A 23298-nucleotide genomic window follows, 5' to 3' on the forward strand; every position below is an offset into this window, starting at 1 on the left:
ATTTTTGGTGCCATTTAGAACCTTTTTTTAGAGTGTAGTCCATACTGGTTATGAACTGATAACTGAAATGTAATTTATATGCCTCATAAAGTGGGGGGACATATTAGGTGATTTTCAAAAGTTAAATGTTTGAAATGTTTTGAATGAAAACAAGCGGTACTATTCTAAAAAATCTATTTCAAACAAATGTTGTTCTTTTCAATTTTCTAATTATCAATGTATCCTCAAAAAATGTGTCACGGTTTCCACAAAAATATTAGAACAACTAGAACAACTGTTTTCAGTATTAATAAAGAAATGTTCTTTGAGCACCAAATCAGCATATTAGAATGTTTTAAGGATCATGTGACACTGAAGACTGGAGTAATGATACTGAAAATTCAGCTTTGCCATCACAGGAATAAATCATATTTTAAAATATATTAAAATAGAAAACAGTATTTAAAATTGTAATAATATTTCACAGTATTGCAGTTTTCACTGTATTTTTGAGCCAATAAACGTAGTCTTGGTAAGAGACTTCTTTCAAAAAAAAAATGTTTAAAGCATATTGACCACAAAGCCCATGCTGCATATGTATATGACAAATGATAAAAAAAATTATTGGATCAAGAACACTGAAACTGATGGTTGTAAAATAAAATAAAAAGAATGTTTCAAAATAATTCCCATCCATCTAGTAGGCTACCGCACTCCATGTCTTCACTCCAAACAACTACTGACCGAACAGAAGTAAAAGTGTGTTTGTGAATAGCAGCACCAATTGTACAAATACTACAAAAACCACTCTAGTGTAAACCTGAGCTGTGTGCTAAAGCCTGTGGGTTGCATACAGTAAGAGCTCTCTGTGACTACACACGCCACACACATCCTCCTCTGACCTAAAAACAAGACTCTGATTGCTCGCTACACGTACAATGACTCGAGAGATAGACATCCCAGATTATGGGTGAGCACTGCAATCACACAGGCAGTGGCACAGCGCTCCTCCCCCAGCACACACTGCCACTCGCTCATCTGGCACTAGAGGACAGCCATATGTCCAGCAGTTGTGGTGGCTGCTTCAATCATTCTGAATTTCAAACAGGGACTTTGTGGCAATTGTTAGTCTTGTGTGTGTGTGTGTGTGTGTGTGTGTGATTTCTGTGCATTTCTTCTGATGAGAAGCGAGCCCAGCAGGTGCAGGAGTCCACAGTAAAAAAAAAAGTCCTGCCCTGCATGGTTTGCCTCTGGGCTGCTGGACAAAATCCAGGTGTGACTCCATCATGAAAGTAGTGCCTTTAAGTGAGCCAATCCTCACTAAATGAAAACAGGCAAAGGAAGAGACATTTTTAAATGTGCTGTGTGTTTAATCAGCAAAAAAAAAACGTAAAGTGGGGAGCTGATGTGACATGTTTTAGTGTCCTTTTAATGGAATAAAAACTGACATAAGCTCTATTTGACAAATTACACTATTTTTCAAGGATACTAAGTGTTCAAGACAAGTACTCATCAGCTTAAGATTCACACCTAAAACTAAGCTTTACATGTTAATGCGTGTGTGTGTGTGTGTGTGTGTGTGTGTGTGTGTGTGTGTGTGTGTGTGTGTGTGTGTGTGTGTGTGTGTGTGTGTGTGTGTGTGTGTGTGTGTGTGTGTGTGTGTGTGTGTGTGTGTGTGTGTGTGTGTGTGTGTGTGTGTGTGTGTGTGTGTGTGTGTGTGTGTGTGTGTGTGTGTAGGTATGCAGGGAAAAGGATTAATACACGTAGGCTTCTAAATTATGTTTTTTTGAAAATGTAAAAATGCAGAAAGTTTAATCATTGTGCTCTATTAATTGTTGACCAAAATGTATTCATTTGGATTAGAGACATTTTACCGAATCCATTCAACAACAAAACCTAATTTGTCAGGATGATTCTTCATCGTATCATGGTCACTTTAAATTTGTCTTATCTTTCCTTAAGAAAGTCTGTAATCTCTCTAACACTCTTTTATCTGGTCTTTCTCTGACAACTATCTGGTCTTCCACGCTGTCTCAGGGGCTCCCAATCATTTCCAACACTAGCAGTCAATAACACTCTTCCTTAGGCCCACCTGACAAAAAAAGTCAAATACATGTTGGTTTTAAATACCAATAAATCATATCAGTCTGCAATTGAATTATTGATCTGGGTGATTTCAGGTTGAATGGGACACATTTCCCCAGTCATCTCAATGGCAAAAAGTGTCCCAATCAACCTGAATTCACCCTATAGGCTATCCAGGCAAAGCCTGATAAATAATTACTGGATATTTGTAAAATAGCGTCTTTGGATAGTATTTGATGTGACTTTTACAACGACTTGGCAACACATTATGGACTATATTGCGGAAGCACGTGTATATTTGATTTGTTTGATTCCTGTGGATTAGAAATGAATAGGGGATTATAATTGTTACCAAATGATTGAAAGCATGAATCACATGTTCCGCTGCCGAAGTACAGACTCACATGCAATGCAATCTCTGTGATTAGAGTCGGTCAGCGCAAAGGCGCACGGGAACTGACAGTGGGGAGCGCGTGAACTTGACACTGAAACAGCCTCAACTGGCACGCGAGCAAAACTTTCATCGCGCTCTTTCCCTACACTTCTCTAACGTCCCATATATCCGAGCTCCTAACACGCATTTAATTAGGGCCATGGAAAAATGTCAATTCCCACAATGTGGGTCAAAGCTTAATTAAATCGAGTCCGATGTTTTTCTATAGGCTACGAGTCATGTTTTCCATGTTATTATTTTCCCACTCTATGAATGACAGGACGCGAAATACAATCCCATGGCACATCATACTGATGTGGACAGATGAATGCCAAAATAAACTGCCACATGTCCGGCTCAGCATGTCAATCAAATCCAACGAAAGAGTTCAGTGTCCCTAATAGAGACAAACAGCCTCTCTAGGTTCAGTTCAGCGTTTAATACTCGTGCCTAGACAATCTCAAAAGATAAAACAGCAAAAGAGAGGGAAGACCCAAAGCAACTGCTGACAGGTACACAGATAGGGAGCTCCCAAAATAAATCATTTAACCCGTTCAAACCTAGACAAGGTTTTTCTAGTGTCCATTATAATGGAAATTGGTTCTGAACAGTATAGTAGCAATTTACAGATTGTATAGGCCTATATATATATATATATAGCTACTTCTACGTTATTTTTAAAAAATCATTATGCACAATCATTGTAATGGTTGTTTTAAAATAACTGGATTAAAAAACAAAAATATTAAACAGTCTAATAGCTGGAATTCAATTACTTCTGAATGGTTGCTCCACGGTTCAATGAAGATGGCCCTTGGATCGCCTTCTGTGGGGTTCAAAACTGCAACCTTTCACTGACCAGCTACAGTTTTTATTATTATTATTATTATTTATTTTTTTTCCACAGTGCCATGCCACCTCCAACTTTGGCATCATACCAAAGATAAATACTCTAGAAGTTGCCACAAAGCATGAAGAAGCATTGCTAAAATCACCTATGTTGCTGTTACAGGCAAATGGTTTTGAAAATAAAATATATAATAACTTTATGTAAGACGTGGTCTGAAAGGCACTCAAATTTGATGAGGACTAGACAAAATGTGTAGTGGGATTATTACTGAAATCACATCTAGATGTTTTGCAATAGCACACAGTATTGAGACCACTGTCCATTATAATCAAAATCTCACTCTCCCATAATATGATATTATGACTTGTCTTGCCATGCCACCTCCCAGCTTCATTTTAATATTGTATTATTGATGTAAATTGAATGGCCGAATTCATTAAAAAACATATCGTCCTTTGGAATGAACACTGAATGGGTTGAAGGAGCACATCTCTAGGGGTTATATTTGATAGACTCGACCAAACATGCATTACAGTGTCCATATTACATTTAAAGTCATAGCATTTAAAAAAAATTATGTTTATAAGTTGCTCCATAATAAGTGGCACATTTGCATTACTCTGTATTCAGGCTATAAATACACTGTAACATTAACACTGGAATGTAGACTACTGTGGAATTAACATAACGTTTTATTTGCAAAAACATTGTCTAATGGCATTCATGTTAGACATGGCACTTTTGCAAACAGCCGTCCGTAGAAACACGCACACATTTAGTTTAATGAGATTTGGTAGCATTTGAAACAAAATCTTAAGTAAATCAGCGAGCGGAAACACGAAATGTAGGTTACGCGGAATAAAACCGGCGAGTCGATTTGATGGATGAAACGTGCGAAGTGCGCGCATAACAGAGATGGTGCGCGCTCTTCTTTCTGAATTCAGCTGCCTGTCCGTGTATCACCTTCTGTCTCCATCCTTCGAAACATCACCTTTAAGCAGTTAATGTGAAATAAATGTGACAAGCGAGTCAAACGTGAATGTACCTGGGCTAGCTCGCGCGCGCAACTCACCTGCGTTCCTAAGTTTCTTGTTCCTGTAGACGGAGAAAATCACCAGCAGGTTTCCTAAAATATCCACCACTATAGTGAATATGAGGAAACACCCGAGAGTAGTAGTGACCCAGGGCGGCCGCTGAAGTGCTTGCTCGCTAGGGTCCAGTGCAGAGCTGTTCAGAGAACTCCCATTCATAAACATTGTATATCTTCATGAAACTTTCTCAATCAACAAAATAAACCGTGCATTTCAGGTGGCGCGCGTCTCTCCGGTGGGATCTCATCTCTTCGTAAGGTCTGGATAAGTTGTGCGCCCCGGACAACTTTCCTCGGTTCTCTCGTCGGGGCTTTCGTGTGTTGGGGTCTGCACTTTTATGGCTATGTGTGCACCCATCACAATGTTGGTACATGACATCCACAGGCAACTTCAAAGCTCCTGTGAACATGTGATTAACTGCAGAGTTGTGTGTGTTGCCACCCTGTGGTCGTCATTGGTAATGTTGCTTCATTCAACCGTTTCATCGGGGGCTTTATAATGAGCCCTCTTTCATCCCATCATTCATTATTATTTATCCGCACTCAAAGAAGCTTTATCCAGATTTTCATTCAGGAAAATGTAGGGGATACGTGATCTCTCAGACAGCTCTCTTAATACCATAATAATAATAATAATAAAATTATTATTATCGTTATTATTCACACCTGTTTTGCATGTCATATTATATAAAACCATAAAATAAAAAGTATGCAGTAGTTAGTTTCGGTCTTCTATTTGATTGCCCAAGCAGTTAATTATACACAAATTTGTTCTAGTCCTCTAATTTGATTGGCTGAGCTGTGTTCCAGCGAGGTGTTTTTAGAGTCAGTGCAGTGCTTGGTCACAAATAGAGCAGTGGCTTGTTTTCATTGCTAGAAGCTATTTTCATTGACAGAAAAAAAAGAAAAAAAAACTATATACAAATTCTATATTATAATATAATGTTAACCTTAAATGTTGTTATCAGTAAGACATACATAATGTAGGTCTACTTATCATTTTTTACTGAGGAATCTTTTAAAAGTAATAATGAAAAGGTTTGTTTGTGAATATAGTATTTGACATGCAGAATATGGACGTTCACAATATTCCATGATCTTGCTTATAATTAACGTATAATTAATTGTGAAGTATTTTAAAGTGTACACTTGGTACTTTTGAAATAAACGGTTTCCAGGTCCAAGCCTGAATGTTTCAATAATAACAATAATAATCTCAAACGATACACACAATTTACACAATACAGCTGGCATTACAATCAGCCTTCAAGTTTTAAATAATTCAAATGATGTAAATGATAACACTCAATAAATATGAAAGCCTATTTTCAGATGTATCTTACAAAATTACTTGTTCAGTTTAATTAAAATGAGCTAACGTAACATGATTTTTTTTACATTTTGTCACAACTTAAAATAATTGTGTTCAGTCAACCTAATATATTTAAAACTGACGTTTACTTAATTAATTTGTGTCAAAACTACATTAATCTTTTTTGTTGACATAACTAACTTGGCAGTGGATCTGTAGTTCCCAGCATGCTTTGCAAAGGACTGCATTAGGAGAGTAAATTTAGTGTGTTATTTTATGTGTTTTCAGTAAAGGGAAAAATGTTGCTAGTTAATGTTAGTGTTTAATGTTCAGTTGGACATTTAGAGGAGTTTCTGTAATGTTATAAAATTGTGTGGTTACCATTATGCAGAAGAATGGTGCCTGTGGGCACTGATGAAACAGCTTATAATTGATTTTCCACTTAAATGTTTTCATTTAAGTTTGACAAGCATGAAAAGTCATTTTAAAACTGAATCAATTTCATTTAAACTGTATTTGATCAAATTGAAAAGGACCAACTCAATTACATTTAATTGCATGAATTCTTTTTTATGAGTTGGGGCTACACATATTTATTTGATGGAAATCTTGCCCTCAATTAAATTGAGTTTGTCCAATTAGTTTTTTTTTGTGTGTGTGTGTGTGTGTGTGTGTGTGTGTGTGTGTGTGTGTGTGTGTGTGTGTGTGTGTGTGTGTGTGTGTGTGTGTGTGTGTGTGTGTGTGTGTGTGTGTGTGTGTGTGTGTGTGTGTGTGTGTGTGTGTGTGTGTGTGTGTGTGTGTGTGTGTGTGTGTGTGTGTGTGTGTGTGTGTGTGTGTGTGTGTATCTACTGTAACCTACGTCATCAGACAATGACTTGTCAGGAAATTTTTAACTGGGGCACACACTCAAAAAAAATAACTCATTGGACAAACTCAATTTACCTGAGGGCAGGTTTTCCATCCAATAAATATGTGTAACCCCAACTCATAAAAAACTAATTCATACAATGAAATGTAATTGAGTTGGTCCAACTCAATTTTATCTAATAGTTTAATTGATATTTATATACGTATAACATTACTTTTTTTTCTTGTCAAACTTAAATTAAAAAAATTAATTAGAAAATCAATTATAAGCAGTTTCATTCATCATCATACACAATGTATATAATGAATATATAAGAAAAGAGGTTTGACATTAGCATAGATCACTGAGTGCCACTCTTCAGAATAACGGTAACCACAAAATTAAAAAAACATTACAGAAACCTCTCTAAATGTCCAACATAACTGAACATTAAACACTAACATTACTAACAACATAATTCCCTTTACAGAAAAACATATCAATAAAACTCTAATCCCTAAATTTACTCTCCTAATGGAGTCCCTTGCAAAGCATGCTGGGAACTGCCCAGTTAGTTATGTCAACACAAATATTTAATGTAGTTTTAACACAACTGAATTAAGTAAACTTCAGTTTTAAAAATATTAGGTTGATTGAACACAATTAAATTAAGTTGTGACAAAATTAGATATGTTTAAGTAAAGTGAACAGAATTTAAATGTGTCACATCTATGAAGGGCTTGAATCATTTTTTTGAGTAGCAAAACCTTACTAGGGCTTTTGCCCTAGTAAAAAGGGTCTACTGTCACTCCTGGTATAGAGAGACCAAGAGGCAGAGGATTCCATAATGGCACTATACGGTCTCATCCACTTTTGTGACTGTAACCTTAAAACATGCAGGCTGTCTCCTCACCTTTAGTTCAAAAACGTGAGCTTGTGATGTCCCATCAGCACTCAACCCCCAGCAGAACTCAGATGCATCTACTGTTCAAGCAGCCTGTCTGCCTCCAGCCATTACGATGCAATTTTAATGCTGCGCTGTGCTTCTAATGGCTCTTGTCATAAATGTAATTAATTACTGTCTCTCACTCGGACTGCCTCTTTCCCAACTTGTCAGGTGGTCTAAAGGGAGACTTAACTGTGAAAGATTTTTACATTTACAATGAATAGACTATGCGTTAAACTCATGCAAATCTATGTGCTCCCGTAATGCGGAGCATGAGATATTCCTAACAAGAGAAAGTGAAGGCAAGGGGAAAGAGAGTTGAAATGTTTTTGGGCAATGTATGTAGAGATAAATACATGGAAACGGCATTACTGTTTCAAACCTCTGTCTCATGTACTTTTAGATGGTATGTTTGAAAGCCTCTGAAGTCAATGGGAAGAAAGAAAGTCATACAAGTTTGGAATGACATGAGGTTGAGTAGATGATGACAGAATTTTAATTTTGGGGTGAAGTATCCCCAAATGTACACTTTTAACCTGCAACAAGTTTTATGATTTTATAAAATCCTCTAAATAACAAGTCAACATTAAAACAAAATTGACAATTCTCTTTGTCTTTTTTTATGGAATACTGCAGTGAGAAAGGGCCCTCCACTTCTGGGGGCCCAAAGCAAAACTTTGTAAAAGTTTAACAGAAAACATTCTGAAGAATACAACAAATGGCTCGTTGGGACTATAATGTGCTTCTTCCGGATCTTGTGTAAGGAACTTACAACTTTGAAACGTCCTGTAAAATCTGTGCTTGCAAAAGTTCTGCACAATCCTCTTGTTCGGAAACATTCTCAGGATCTGAACCAAAATTGACACCATCGTTAATATTTAAAACTTAGCAGTTATGGTAAAGGGCGTGACATTTACGGAACACACTCTGAGTGGTTCACCAACTGGGCCAGCTAACCAATCAGAACACATTTTGTATTTCAGAAGGAGGGGCTTCATCGAAACAACACAAAAAAATTGTTTGCAAATAGCAATTAAGTTTATTTATTTTTATATTGTTTATTTATTAAGCCTGTTCCACAGAGTAGACAATAGGGCTAGAAGGGAAAAAAAGTCTACAAACAAAAATAAAACAGAACAAAAAGACAAAGATCAATAATAACAGAAAGAAAAAAGAAAAAGAAAAACAAACAGAATCATTATCAACAGAAAACAACATCAAAGAAAATATAAAACAAACAGAGCTTTGAGACAGACTAATGTATTTTTTTAACAATCAATAGTAACCCTTTAAAAACCTGTATATATACAGTATATATATATATATATACATACATACACACACGCCGATCAGGCATAACATTATGACAGGTGAAGTGAATAATAAAAAAAATGTATTATCTCCTCATCATGACACCTGTTAGTGGGTGGGATATATTAGGCAGCAAGTGAACTTTTGTCCTTAAAGTTGATGTGTTAGAAGCAGGAAAAATGGGCAAGCGTAAGGATTTGAGTGAGTTTGACAAGGTCCAAATTGTGATGGCTAAATGATTGGGGCAGAGCATCTCCAAAACTGCAGCTCTTGTGGGGTGTTCCCGGTCTGCTGTGGTCAGTATCTATCAAAAGTGGTCCAAGGAAGGAACAGTGATAAATCAGCGATAGGGTCATGGGCTTCTGCCCCAAGGAGCCAAAAGTATCAGTGAAGAGATTGAGATAAAATTATAGATGTGATGTTTGAAGAAAATTGAATATTCAATTGTGATAATATTTAATTTCCAATCATGCAACATTCAATTTTCTCCTGTAATGCCAGTGTTTTATAGTTAAATCCCAAGAAATGTAATTGTTTGTAAGAGAGCAATATTTTCATGACTAATATTGTTTCTATGAATGTCTGTTTTATTTTCATCTCTAAAACAAACCATGTGGAAGACAGCAGACAGCCCTGTGAACTCTAAAGCCTCTAAAGTCACAGCCACAGGACATCATCACCCCTGTCTCTGTGTGTGTGTGTGTGTGTGTGTGTGTGTGTGTGTGTGTGTGTGTGTGTGTGTGTGTGTGTGTGTGTGTGTGTGTGTGTGTGTGTGTGTGTGTGTGTGTGTGTGTGTGTGTGTGTGTGTGTGTGTGTGTGTGTGTGTGTGTGTGTGTGTGTCTCCAGGAGGAACACATGAGAGTCATGAATCAGAGCTTCATTAATAACTAATGACATACCTTATGCTCAAAACCGCGAGACAATAAAATCTCTAAAATATCTGAATTTGTCCTCGCTCCAGATTAAATATTAGCTTCAAATCCACATCCGCAAACATCTAAGCTAGAGCCATTATCAGTAATCAGAAGCTGCTGCTGTTGACCTTTGACCTCCAATTTAGTTCTGATCATTGTAGCACACTAAATTTTGCCATCTACTGGTGAATGACTGGTATAAGAATGCAAAGACATTTAGGGCAGCGCCAATGTACTATCAAGACAAAGATAGTGAATATATGCTCAATACAACAAACAATTTGATTAAAGAATGATATGTGCACAAATACATTTTGACAAGAAATTAAACCTCTACAGCTGTTTTCTACTGCACTTAAAGTTTTGATCTGGTCTCCACAACTATGATGCAATGTCGCCCTCTCCTGTATATCACATGACAGTACACCCCCTTCAGTGGATTGTGCATAAAACAATGTAAGTGCTTTTGAAGCAGATGAGTTGTTCAAAAAAGAAATGTGTGCAGTGGACGTGAGGCAGAAGGTGAGGATAAATCAAAAAGAGAGAGTTGTGTCACTCCTTAGCGGATTTGAAAATGACAAAACACATGGTTAAGATATACCACATCCACAAATTCACAAAATTTTCAAGTAAAGAGAAGAATATATGCACTTGTATATCATACCAGTAGGCCCTATGTGAAATTTGCGTTGATGTCAACTTGCCACAGAAAAAAATGCCTGTTGATGTTGCCACGGAAACTCGAGTCCGAGGACTGACATGGTGAGTGAATGCAGCAATATCATACATTTGATTTGAACCAAATACAAAAAGAACAGTTCTGTTACTGCACTGAAACGATTTGCAAAGTATTTTTCAATTATGTAATGCTTTTAACAATTTAATGCAGTTTAATGTCTCACAAAACTGTAATATTTTTTGATCTTTGATTAATTGCTGTTGCTGCATTATTTGGAGTTGTGAGGCAGAATATTCAGGCTAGGGGAACTCATATTAATGTTGAAAAACCTCATAAAATGAAAATTTCATGCCATGGGACCTTTAAGAAAATGTATAAAAAATTATTCTGTGATCATTTTGTCATATAGCCTATTGCTATTTGAACTGCAATATATTTTATTTCATGTGAAAATGTCTTCATATTGCTACTGCTGCGACATGCACAAAGAACAAAGCTGAAGTTACTTTTAAGGGTATTCATACTTCACTCTTTACAAGAACCAACTAGCACTACAAGTTACAATAGAAATATTTACGTCTTAAATACCTCACTTTAAAACATTAACAATTCAGCTTTTAGCATGTCATATACTCAAGATTTTATTTTGGAGGAATATTGGTAAAATGCAGTAAACTTCTATCCACAAAACTATTGGTGATTATGCGAAAATGAACATAAACAAAGTGAACATGGCACACTGCATTCCAAAAGGAACAATAAAGTCAGCGTGAAGCTGATCCTTGAACAAGAAAAAAATTTTGGACGGGATTTTGTCCATCAGGAATTGATTGGATAGTTGGATTTGATTGCTGTCATTTGCTATTGCTATGATCTCATGTGACAGGTTGTCCCGCCTTTGTGCCAGTAAACAGAGAATCAGAGAAGAAATGTCATTGCAAGAGGGAAAGGAAGTTATTTTGATTAAAGATTAGAAGGACCTTGATGACATCAAGAGGAGCCAGCTGAGGTGGCTCGGGCATCTTTTTCGGATGCCTCCTGGACGCCTTCCCAGGGAGGTGTTCCAGGCACGTCCCACCGGGAGGAGGCGCCGGGGAAGACCTAGGACACGCTGGAGGGATTATGTCTCCCGGCTGGCCTGGGAACGCCTCGGGGTCCCCCCGGAAGAGCTGGAGGAAGTGGCTAGGGAGAGGGAAGTCTGGGCGTCTTTGCTTAGACTGTTGCCCCCACGACCCAGCCCCGGATAAGATGATGGATAGATGGATGGATTAGAAGGACACAATTGAAAAAAATATGTTTTTAAATGGATAAACATTTTATAATAAATACTGCAATATTCCAGAGTCCCATTTTTCATTTTAGGTTTCAGAAGGGTGCTTGCGAGCACCCACTTTGCAGTCAATATGAGCCCTCGATGCGCACTTTTGCAGAGCCCGCACTGAAGCGAGCTGCAGCAGACTTCTTCCTGACAGTCAAAGCGGCTTCACATCACGAAAGTGCGGACTCATAGGAAGACTGCACGTGTTTAGGGTGCCATTTGGGACAGGGCCTTTGTCATTTTAGTTTTCAGAAGTGTGCTCATGAGCGCCCCCTTTTTGGCTGATATGCGACCTTGATGCGCACAGCAAACTTCTACTCAAAGTGGCAAAAAGTCACTGAGACGAAGACCACAAGGGCTTAGGATGCTGTCTGAGACAGGTAGGGATACCTGCAGGTCGTAATGAGGTTTCAACCTGATCAGTCTGCCTTTAGACAGCGCACAGTTTTCTTTGGCCAGACTGCTGCTTTTGGTCAGAGTGGTTGGTTAACTAGGCACCCATCAGCCTCCATTGATGGACTGACTGAAATTGAGCAGCATCTCGGGCGACGAAAGTCACCGCCCGTTCCTTTGGTCAGGCGATGTCCCCGCTCGTGGTCCAGGAGCGGCATCTCTGGCTCAACCTGGCTGACATGAGGGAGACCGATAAATATTGGTTCCTGGACTCCCCCATCTCCAGCGATAAATATCGGTTCCTGGACTCCCCCATCTCCACGGCCGGGTTGTTCGGCGATGAGGTCGAGAGCTTTGCCCAGTAGTTCTCGGCTGCCCAGAAGCAGACGGAGGCGATAAAACAGATCCTGCTCGGCGGCCCACCGCCTCCGCTCCCACCAAAGCCCAGCAGCAGCCTCCACCCAGGCGTCGGCGTGGAGCCGGTCGTGGGAAGGACGTCCAGCTTGCTCAGGCCGCTGCCAAGCCAGGCGGCAAGCGCTGTCGCAAGCGACCCTGAGACGGGCCGCCCAGAGATGGAGGAAACTGCTCTCCAGAAGATGGCCGCAGCTCCACTCCTTCCCCATGAAGGAGGGCCGGGGGAGAATCCTTGTTTCTCCTTTATTTTCTGTTCCCCCAATTTTTCAATAAAAGAGCAGTTTCCAATATCTCTGGGCCCCAAAAGAGCGCGCTTGGCAGTGTTCGACGCTCCCATGCCTTGTCACCCTCAATCGCCTCTCCAATCGCCAGGAGGGGATGCCGGCTGTGGGGATGCCCACAAGCGGCCTTCCCACACTCGCACATCCCCTCAGCGGAAGCAGGTAAGTGTTGCACAGCACACTCAGACCCCACTTCGGGCCGCTCCCACACCGTCCGAGTCGGGTCCCTGCATGCCGCCACGCTGCCCCGCCCCGGGTACGTCGGTGGTGCCGATGGTCCCGCTTGCGCAGTTTCTGGGGGCCTGGCTAGCGCTCCCTAGCCCGCCTCGCTGGCTCATCCGTACCATAATACTCGGCTATGCGATTCAGATCGGCCGGCGTCCCCCCAAGTTCAGAGGCATCCACTTCACCTCCGTGGCGAAGGCGGATGCCCCTGTCCTATGAGCGGAGACCGCAGTCCTGCTGGCGAAGGACGCGATAGAGCCAGTCCCTCCAGCCGATATGAAGTCAGGGTTCTACAGCCCGTACTTCATTGTGCCCAAGAAAGGTGGCGGGTTACGACCGATCTTGGACCTGCGGTTCTTGAACCGGTCCCTTCACAGTCAGGAGTTAGATTAATTAAAGAAAAATTTACTGAAGAATAGTTTGCAGTTTCATCAGCAGAAGCCAGCTCACAAGGAGTTCGTTGGCCACACTCCCTCTAACAGTCTTCCCGCCTCCGCCTGTCGTACATACAATTTCTGAACAGTTATACTATTTTCAAGGTCTAACCACGTCATTATTGTCATGTGGAATGATTCTGATTGGCTCAGAGAAAATGGACAGTCTTGGTAAATTTCCACGGCGTGGGAGCTTCAGAGGAGGCAAACCCAGCCCTGGCTTTTCTCTGCGTCGTCCACGCCCTGCGGACATACGTGGACAGAACGCAAAGCTTCAGAACCTCAGAGCAGCTCTTCGTCTGTTACGGAGGACAGCAGAAGGGAAGGGCTGTCTCCAAGCAGAGGATGGCCCACTGGATAGTGGATGCCATCGTCTTGCCGTATGAAACGCAAGACGGGCCCTGCCCGCTCAGGTTAAGAGCCCACTCCACTAGGGGTGTAGCTTCTTCCTGGGCGCTGGCTTGTGGCGCCTCGCTGACAGATATTTGTAGAGCTGCGGGCTGGGCGACACCTAACACGTTCGCTTGATTTTATAGCTTCCGTGTAGAGCCGGTATCTTCCTGTGTGCTCACTTCCCATAGTCAGTAACCCTGAAGTGCCCATTCTAGTGTCGGCTTGCTGTGCCACTCCCTTCCCTATGGAACGGATATGTCGAACGTACGTCGAACGTGACTAGTGTTGTTTTCGTCAACGAAAAGTATGACTAAATATCGTCGTCAACGAACCTTTATAACGTGACGAAAACGAGACGAGACGCAACGTAAATGCTGGTCATGTGACGATGACGAATAAAAACGAGACTAAATGTGGTTCACAAAATAAAAACTATGCTAAAATGTCTCTTTCATTTCGTTGTTTTTATTTTGCAGTATTTCTGTGCGTCTCAATCAGGGGCTGCATCAGGTCTCACTGCGCAGACGCAGGCCACATCACTCTCTTCAAATCCCACTCGCGCGGCGTCTCCGGTGAGTGAACGGGTCCGATGGCCGGCCAGTCGGGGTTCGTAAGCCCTATTCGGACGGTAATTGTTTGTCCTGCGGTTGTAAGGTGTCTTATTATTTACAGGAGCTAGTCAGTGATTTTATTGTCGTCTTAATGCAGAATATCAGTGTTTTTCTCCCACCACCCGTGTAAAAATCTCCGGCCGAATTACCTAACTGAATTACTGTTTGACAAACACCAAGGTCGTGTGGTGCCGTCTGAATCCACATCTCTGAGTTTTCAATCACTTCAGAATTCACGGTTTATATCCTTTTTGGCCACTGCAGAGCACCGTGCGGTTGTGCTTCGCTGTTATTTTGATGCATTTTAAAGATCTAGACTTGTATTACTGAAATATTGGTAAGTATTTACAAGAGCAAGATATTTCATCACCGCTCAAACAAAGAAAGAAAGAAAAGCACGTAAACATTTGAAATGTGCCGTTATAACGGCAGCAATTATATATGTTAAAATAACCGCAGCATTATGAATACCTCATAAGCGAATAAGAGGCTATATTCACTTATTTCCACTAATTTCCATGTGGAATAAAATTACATCCTTTATTTTGAGATAAAATACAAGACAGAAAAACATTTTAACTATAATGTGGGTCTAATTTTAAACATAAATAATTAAATAATAATTTGGATATTATTTTCCTATTAAATTAAATATGCATTTATTCTTATTAAGACATTTGGAAAAACTTTTATTACATTGAAGTGGAAAATAAAACGGGTGTTGTGGAAATTGATGGGGAGAAATGTGGCCACAAAAATCACAGGAAAAAACACCACAAACCTTAAGAGACATCTCAATGTTTTTATTTATTTTATTTAAATGTATGTGTGTGTACTTGTTTAGTTGGTAAAATAAATATGTTGTAACTTCAAATCAGAGCGTCTTCCGTGTCTGGAATGGATGTATTCTTGAGTCTATAAGGTAACAATAATATAATAAGATAACATTGTTTGAAATGGGTTTGGCTAAAAGAATATTTTGGTTTTGTCTATAATACGTACTTATACTATATTGACTGGGTTAAATAGAATTGCATTACTAAAAAGAGACTAAAATACAATTTACATTGACTAAAACTTGACTAAAATGTCATTAGTTTTCGTCGACTAAAACTAGACGAAAATAGTCATAGATAATTCTGACTAAAATAAGACTAAAATGCTCAGACTTTTATCGACTAAAACTTGACTAGACTAAAAAGAGTATGACTATGACTAAAACTAATAAAAACTAAAATGACTGCTTGACACAAAGACTAGACTAAAACTAAAATGAAAACAGGCCGCCAAAAACAACACTAAACGTGACAGACTGAAAGGGAACGTCTCAGTTACGTATGGTAACCCTCGTTCCCTGAAGGAGGGAACGGAGATGTACGTCCTGTCGCCACAGTTGCTGTACCATCACTGCATGGCCGAGTCACTAGTTCGGCTCCTCAGTGAAAAACAACTGTGCACTGCTCTCGCTTCCGGTTTATACCCGCGGCTCGGGGCGGAGCGCGAGATGCAAATCTCGCACGCCAATGGCCCATTGGCCTGTTCTAGATATCTCGAAGCTGATAGGGGCTCTCTGAAGTGATCCCAATTTGTCGGTGACGTCCGACGTACGTCTCTGTTCCCTCCTTCAGGGAACGAGGGTTACCTTACGTAACTGAGACGTTTTACTTGGTCTAAACAATCATAATAATAATACATTTGGGTGTGTTGAAAGTTGTTATAACGTTATTCTGTGCGTTTGCTTGGTGGCTGCTTTGAGACAATTGCTGCACACTGCAGTAGCCTAAGCTAGATCGATATTAGAATATATCATATTAATAAAAGCTGGATGACTTGTTGCTAAATGGCATGCAACCCAGAACGGGCCCAGATCCAACCGATGCTGTCTGGGAATTATTTTTAAAAAATATATTGTATGGTGGAGAAAATGCTGTATTAGTGTTACTACAAATAAAGCTCTTTTTGATTGTTATGTTAGCTACTTGTCTCTGAGGTATGGCACAAACATGTTACTCACAGTAAATCAAGCCAAAAAATAAATTCAAACAAGACTAACCGTGTTGAGCTATATAACAATGATTAGTTTTCTATTGGTAAAGGTATCCAAACAAGTATCTATTTATCCAAGTATGTATCTACTGAAGTAAAACCAGAAAACAAGGATAGTGCGGATATGACGTCATTGACAGGCGACGCAATGACACAGGACTTTATATTAAATAGCTGATTTCTCTGGATTTAATCATTGTTGGAAACATTTGGGATGTAAATAATGTAAGTACACAAGACAACAAAGTATAACATTGTTCTAGTGGATTTTGGATATTTTAATCCAAATATTTTACATATTGTGGCTTTAACAGTATATTCATGTATATGCTATTTCAATGAGATATGGGAACTTCATGAAAGGAGATGAAAAAACGGATGCCATGTTGGCTAGGTACAGCATTAATATTTGTCTTTGTCAACTCCCGATGGACAAAATTATTTTTTTTTTAACTCGGGTATCGCGTTACAATAGGGAATAAAATACTACCACAACTTCCATTTTATGCCGACTATAATGAATATGAAAATGTGTGAATGTCATTGCATTACATATAGTATTTAATGAATGCATAAACTTGCATATAAATGGTTTTATGAACAATTTAACCTGAAAATGATTCTGCTTGGTTCATGATCGAGGCACAATAATATATTTTGCAACAGATGTTCCCTTTCAGTCAGTCACGTTCGACGTACGTCGGAACTGACCGACGAATTGGGATCTGATCTCAGAGACCAATCTACTTCGAGTGTATTAAAAACGAGCCAATGGAGATTGGCATGCGATCCACGCATTCCACGCACCGCCCCGCAGCGCGGGTATAAATAAGGAAGTGGAATGCTTGATCATTGCTTTCTACTTCGGAGCCGAACAGTGAATGCTTCCTGTTTCTACGAAGAGTGTTTTCAAGACGAGTCTCGTGAGAGGATCTACTGCTTCCAGTGCGGGTGTGACGGCGCGTCAGCGAGTGCCGCTTCAGATGGAGATCAGCTGTTGGTTCGCTGGGCGTTTTCCATTCTGAGTGCACACACAGGCTTGCACCTTTGTACTGTGTGGTGCCGCGGTCATCTCCCTGAGTGCTTCAGCACATAAAAGAGCAGTTTTTCCTTTCTAAAAGAGCAACACGGTTTGACCCTGCGTCTTTTTCAAGATGTCATTCAAACCGTGTGTTTCTGGATGCGGTCGATATCTGTCCCCAGCTGACGGTCACGTTCGTTGTCTCACGTGTTTGGGCGTTCAGCACGCTGAGGCTGCGTTCGTGAATGACTCATGTTCCCATTGCAGTTTTACGGTCCAGACTCCATTACCTCGAAAGAGGCGGAGCACCATTGCGCATCCCCCGATCTAGTGGTCCTCCCGCTGCAAAGCAGAGGGCTGCTACTTTGGCTGATGGCCTTGGTGGGGACCTGAGGGTTACTGTGAGGGCTTCCCCGACGGGTCAAATGGCTCCTCGGGCCCCTCCCCCCTCCGCTGTGCCGGTGGAGCTTCCAGAAGAGCGCGCTGGCCTCCCCCGGGAGGTCCCAGGCGTTTCTTTTGGGGCTCCGGCTGAGGACATGCTGTCGATTGCAGCATCGGGGGACGAGCTAATGGGCTCTGAGGATGAAGATTCGGCTGCGCTGCCCCCTTCGGGTGTGACAGCGTTGCCCGAGTCCGACCCAGAGCTTACGGCTATGCTTTCCCGGGCCGCCGCGAGTGTCGGGCTCGAGTGGAACCCTCCACCGTGTCCCGAACCCTTGCGGTTGGACGATTGGTTTCTCGGGACGGCCCGTGCTGGTTCTCAGCGCCCCGCCCCGGTTCCTTTCTTCCCGGAAGTGCATCAGGAGATCACGAAATCGTGGGTAGCGCCTTACAACGCTCGCTCACGGTCGACTGACTCCTCCGTCCTCACTACCCTCGATGGTGGTGCGGCTAAGGGCTACGTGGGAATCCCCCCAGTCGAGCGGTCTGTGGCGATGCATCTGTGTCCCAAGACCGCTGCGGACTGGCGGGGTGCCCCGCGTCTCCCCTCCCGGGCGTGTAAGTTCTCGTCCGGTCTCACGGGCAGGGCTTACACCGCCTGCGGGGAAGCCGCATCATCTCTGCATGCCATGGCGCTCCTGCAGGTCCACCAGGCCAAAGCGCTAAAGGAATTTACGAGGGTAGTTCCGACCAGGGTGTTATGCAGAAACAGCGTGCGGCGACTGACCTCGCTCTCCGGGCGACGAAAGTCACTGCACGCTCCCTGGGTTGGGCGATGTCCACACTAGTGGTCCAGGAATGCCACCTGTGGCTGAACCTGGCAGACATGCGTGATTCCGACAAGGTCCGGTTTCTCAACGCCCCTGTCTGTCAGGCCGGCCTCTTCGGTGACGCCATCGAGAGCTTCGCCCAGCAGTTCTCGGTGGCCCAGAAGCAGACGGAGGCCATCAAAAACATCCTGCCCCGACGACCCGCTGCTGCCTCCACCCAGTCGTCGTCGGCAGCACCTCCGCCTGCTCGTCGCCGAGGGCGTCCCCCTGCGTCCGCCTCCGCCCCTGCGAAACCCAAGCAGCAGCCTCCACCGGGAAAGCAGGGTGCCGGACGTAAGGGAGGCGCCCAACCCGCTCAGGGCCCCGCTAAACCAGCCGGCAAGCGCAAGGGGAAGCGGCCCTGAGACGGGCAGCCCAGGGAAGACGGGAGCTGCTCTGAGGGAGATGGTGTCCGCATCCTTCTCCCACCCCCCGGAGGAGGACCGGGGGGCTCTGACTGGTGTAACATCTCTGCCGCTGGCTCTCCGGAGTCCAGCGGTACCCACATTTTCAATAAAAGAGCAGTTTCTATTTTCCCTGGGCCCCAAGAGGGCCAGATTGGCAGTGCGCGACGCCCCCGGGCCTTGCCACTCCTTTCCTCCCCTCTCCCCCTCGCCAGGGGGCAGCAGTGTGGGCACCGAGAACGCCGCCGGGCCTTCTCACCCACACTCTGCCCCACCCTGGAATATTCAGACAACACTCCGGGCCGCCTCCGGGCCTCCCGAGTCGGGTCTGTCTATTCCACTTCGCTGCCCCACCCCGGGTACGTCTGTGGTGCTGTTGGTCCCGCTTGTACGGTTTCTGGGGGCTTGGCTTCAGCTCCCCAGGCCGTCTCGCTGGCTCATCCGTACCATCAGACTCGGCTACGCGATTCAGTTCGCTCGCCGGCCTCCCAAGTACAGGGGCATCCTCTTCACCTCCGTGCGGAGCAGCGATGCCCAGGTCTTGCGGTCAGAGATCGATGTCCTACTGGCGAAGGACGCGGTCGAGCCGGTTCCTCCAGCCGATATGAAGGCGGGGTTCTACAGCCCCTACTTCATTGTACCCAAGAAAGGGGGTGGGTTACGGCCAATCTTGGACCTGCGTATCCTGAATCGGGCCCTGCACAAGCTCCCGTTCCGGATGCTAACGCAGAAACGCATTTTCGAATGCATCCGTCCCCAAGATTGGTTCGCAGCGATCGACCTGAAGGACGCGTACTTTCATGTCTCTATCCTTCCTCGACACAGACCGTTCCTACGTTTTGCGTTCGAGGGGAAGGCATATCAGTACAAAGTCTTGCCCTTCGGGCTGTCCCTGTCGCCTCGCGTCTTCACGAAAGTCGCAGAGGCAGCCATTGTTCCGCTCAGAGAACGCGGCGTTCGCATCCTCAACTATCTCGACGACTGGCTTATACTCGCCCAGTCTCGGGAGCAGTTGTGCGAACACAGGGACATGGTGCTCAGTCACCTCAGCCTGTTGGGCCTTCGGGTCAACCGAGAGAAGAGCAAACTCTGTCCCACGCAGAGGATCTCTTATCTCGGTATGGAGCTGGATTCGGTCAGCCAGACTGCGCGCCTCACGGAAGAGCGGGTCCGGTCGGTGTTGAACTGCTTGAATTCGTTCAAGAACAGGACAGCGGTCCCACTGAAATTTTTTCAGAGGCTCCTGGGGCATATGGCATCTGCAGCCGCAGTAATGCCGCTCGGATTGCTTCATATGAGACCGCTTCAACACTGGCTCCATGGCCGAGTCCCGAGGTGGGCGTGGCAGAGCGGCCAGTACCGGGTCCCAGTGACTCCTTACTGCCGCCAAACTTTCAGCCCATGGTCCGACGCTTCGTTTCTCCAGGCCGGGGTGCCCTTAGAACAAGTGTCCAGGCATGCTGTGCTCTTCACGGATGCCTCCTCCACGGGCTGGGGGGCCACGTACAACGGGCATGCAGTTTCAGGTCTGTGGACGGGACCTCAATTGCATTGGCATATCAATTGCCTCAAGTTGTTAGCGGTACACTTGGCACTGCGCCGCCTCAAGGGGCCGCTAGGTAGCAAGCATGTACTGGTCCGTATGGACAGCACTGCGGCCGTTGCGTACATCAACCGTCAGGGTGGTCTACGCTCCCGTTGCATGTTCCAACTCGCCCGCCACCTCCTCCTTTGGAGTCAGAAGCATCTGAGGTTGCTTCGTGCCATTCACATCCCAGGTGCACTGAACCAGACAGCCGACGAGCTCTCTCGCCAGTCGACACCTCCGGGGGAGTGGCGACTCCATCCCCAGGCGGTCCAGCTGATATGGGACCTCTTCGGAGCCGCACAGGTAGACCTGTTTGCCTCTCCGGACTCGACCCATTGCCAGTGGTACTATTCCCTGACCGGGGGCACCCTTGGCACGGATGCACTGGCGCACAGCTGGCCCCGGGACCTGCGCAAATATGCGTTTCCCCCAGTGAGCCTTCTTGCACAGACCCTATGCAAGGTCAGGGAGGACGAGGAGCAGGTCTTGTTAGTTGCGCCCTACTGGCCCAACCGGACCTGGTTCCCAGAACTAACTCTCCTCGCGACAGCCCCTCCTTGGCCGATCCCCCTGAGGAGGGACCTTCTTTCTCAGGGACGGGGCACTCTATGGCACCCGCGTCCAGACCTCTGGAAACTCCATGTCTGGTCCCTGGACGGGACGCGGAGGTTCTAGGTGGTCTACCACAGGCAGTGGTGGACACCATCTCTTCTGCTAGAGCCCCCTCTACGAGGCGCTTCTACGCTTTGAAGTGGAACCTGTTCGTTGAATGGTGCTCTTCCCACCGGGAAGACCCCCGAAGGTGTTCGGTTAGTGTCGTGCTTTCTTTCCTGCAAGATGGGCTGGAGCGAAGGCTGTCTCCCTCCACCCTCAAAGTGTACGTCGCAGCAATAGCGGCGTATCACGACGCAGTCGAAGGTAAGTCCGTAGGAAAGCACAACTTAATCATCAGGTTCCTCAGAGGTGCGAGGAGGCTAAACCCTCCTCGTCCAAACTCGTTACCCTCTTGGGACTTAGCTCTAGTGCTCAGAGCACTTCAGAGCACTTCAGAGCCCTCCCTTTGAGCCTTTGCAGTCTGTGGAGCTTAAAATCCTGTCAATGAAGACAGTGCTTCTGACGGCATTGGCCTCCATCAAGAGGGTAGGGGACCTGCATGCACTTTCGGTCAACGAATCGTGCCTAGAATTCGGGCCGGCCAACTCTCACGTTGTCCTGAGACCCCGGCCTGGATACGTGCCCAAGGTTCCTACCACTCCCTTCCGGGACCAGGTAGTGAACCTGCAAGCGCTGCCCTCGGAGGAGGCAGACCCAGCCCAGGCTTTATTATGTCCCGTCCGCGCTCTCCGCGCTTACGTCGACCGGACTCAAAGCTTTCGGACCTCAGAGCAACTCTTCGTCTGTTACGGAGGCCAGCAGAAGGGAAAGGCTGTCTCCAAGCAGAGGTTGGCCCACTGGATAGTGGATGCTATCGTCTTGGCTTACCAGTCCCAAGACGTGCCTTGCCCGTTCGGGTTGCGAGCACACTCAACAAGGAGTGTTGCTTCTTCCTGGGCGCTGGCTCAAGGCGCCTCGCTGACAGATATTTGTAGAGCTGCGGGCTGGGCGACACCTAACACGTTCGCTAGATTCTATAGCCTCCGTGTAGAGCCAGTATCTTCCCGCATCCTCGCCCCCAGTGGCCAGTAGCGCTAAGTGCCCGTTCTAAGTGTCGGCTTGCAACGCCACTCCCGCCCTCTGGGCCGGATATGTGCGTCTATTTTTCTCCAGTTGTGTTCCCCGGAAACGGCTAACCCTGTCGAGCTCCTCCGTCACCCCTGCGGTGCCAGACGTTGCGGCCGTCTGACGCCAGGCCTGCACCCGTATGCTTGTGAAACGTGTGTGTAGGCTGGGTTCCATATGTAGCGGTCCCCTCACGGCTACCCCATATGTGTATTCTTCCACGGTACCAGCTACCCTACTCGGATAGCCCCGTGTCTTTCCCTTGACAGAGCCCGCTCTGTCGTCTCTGGGCGTGTTCTTTCCCCCCTGGGACCAGGCTGGAACCACCCCAGAGACTGCCATATGTTGCACTACCCTGCCAGGTTAGTCCTTATGTGTATTCTGCCACCTAGCCTTCTACTGAAGGACGTGGCTCCGCAGCGTACCATCTCCCGAGACGGGCACGCTTTCCCAGCGTTATCCAATAGTCACACTGGGTGGGTCTTGCAGAAACAGCAGTGACTGACCTCCCTGCTTGGAGCCCTGACTTCCGTACCATCTAAGACGGTCCAGTGCGCTCAAGCAGGACGCTGGAAGGGCCAGCGCCCTGGCGTTTTGGTAGGGATCCCAATTCGTCGGTCAGTTCCGACATAACTCCGTTCCCTCCCTCCGTTCCCTCCTTCAGGGAACGAGGGTTACATATGTAACCGAGACGTTCCCTTTCAGTCGGTCACGTTCGACGTACGTCCCGTCGCCAGGTGCTGTGCTTCCGCTAG

At 44.8% G+C, this 23298-nt stretch overlaps 1 protein-coding gene across 1 annotated transcript in view; it reads right to left on the bottom strand.

Annotated features, from left to right (window-relative positions):
• The window catches only part of mtnr1aa (melatonin receptor 1A a), a 51916-nt gene extending 47129 nt beyond the window's left edge, over nucleotides 1-4787 (bottom strand). Inside the window, exon 1 of the mRNA XM_079812116.1 lies at nucleotides 4420-4787. Coding sequence (XP_079668242.1) covers nucleotides 4420-4603 — 184 coding nt within the window. The 5' untranslated portion in view covers nucleotides 4604-4787. The remainder of the gene's footprint in view (nucleotides 1-4419) is intronic.
• Nucleotides 4788-23298: the final 18511 nt, after the last annotated feature.

The sequence above is a fragment of the Gobio gobio genome, assembly GCF_949357685.1.
Source record: "Gobio gobio genome assembly, chromosome: 3".
NCBI lineage: Eukaryota > Metazoa > Chordata > Actinopteri > Cypriniformes > Gobionidae > Gobio > Gobio gobio.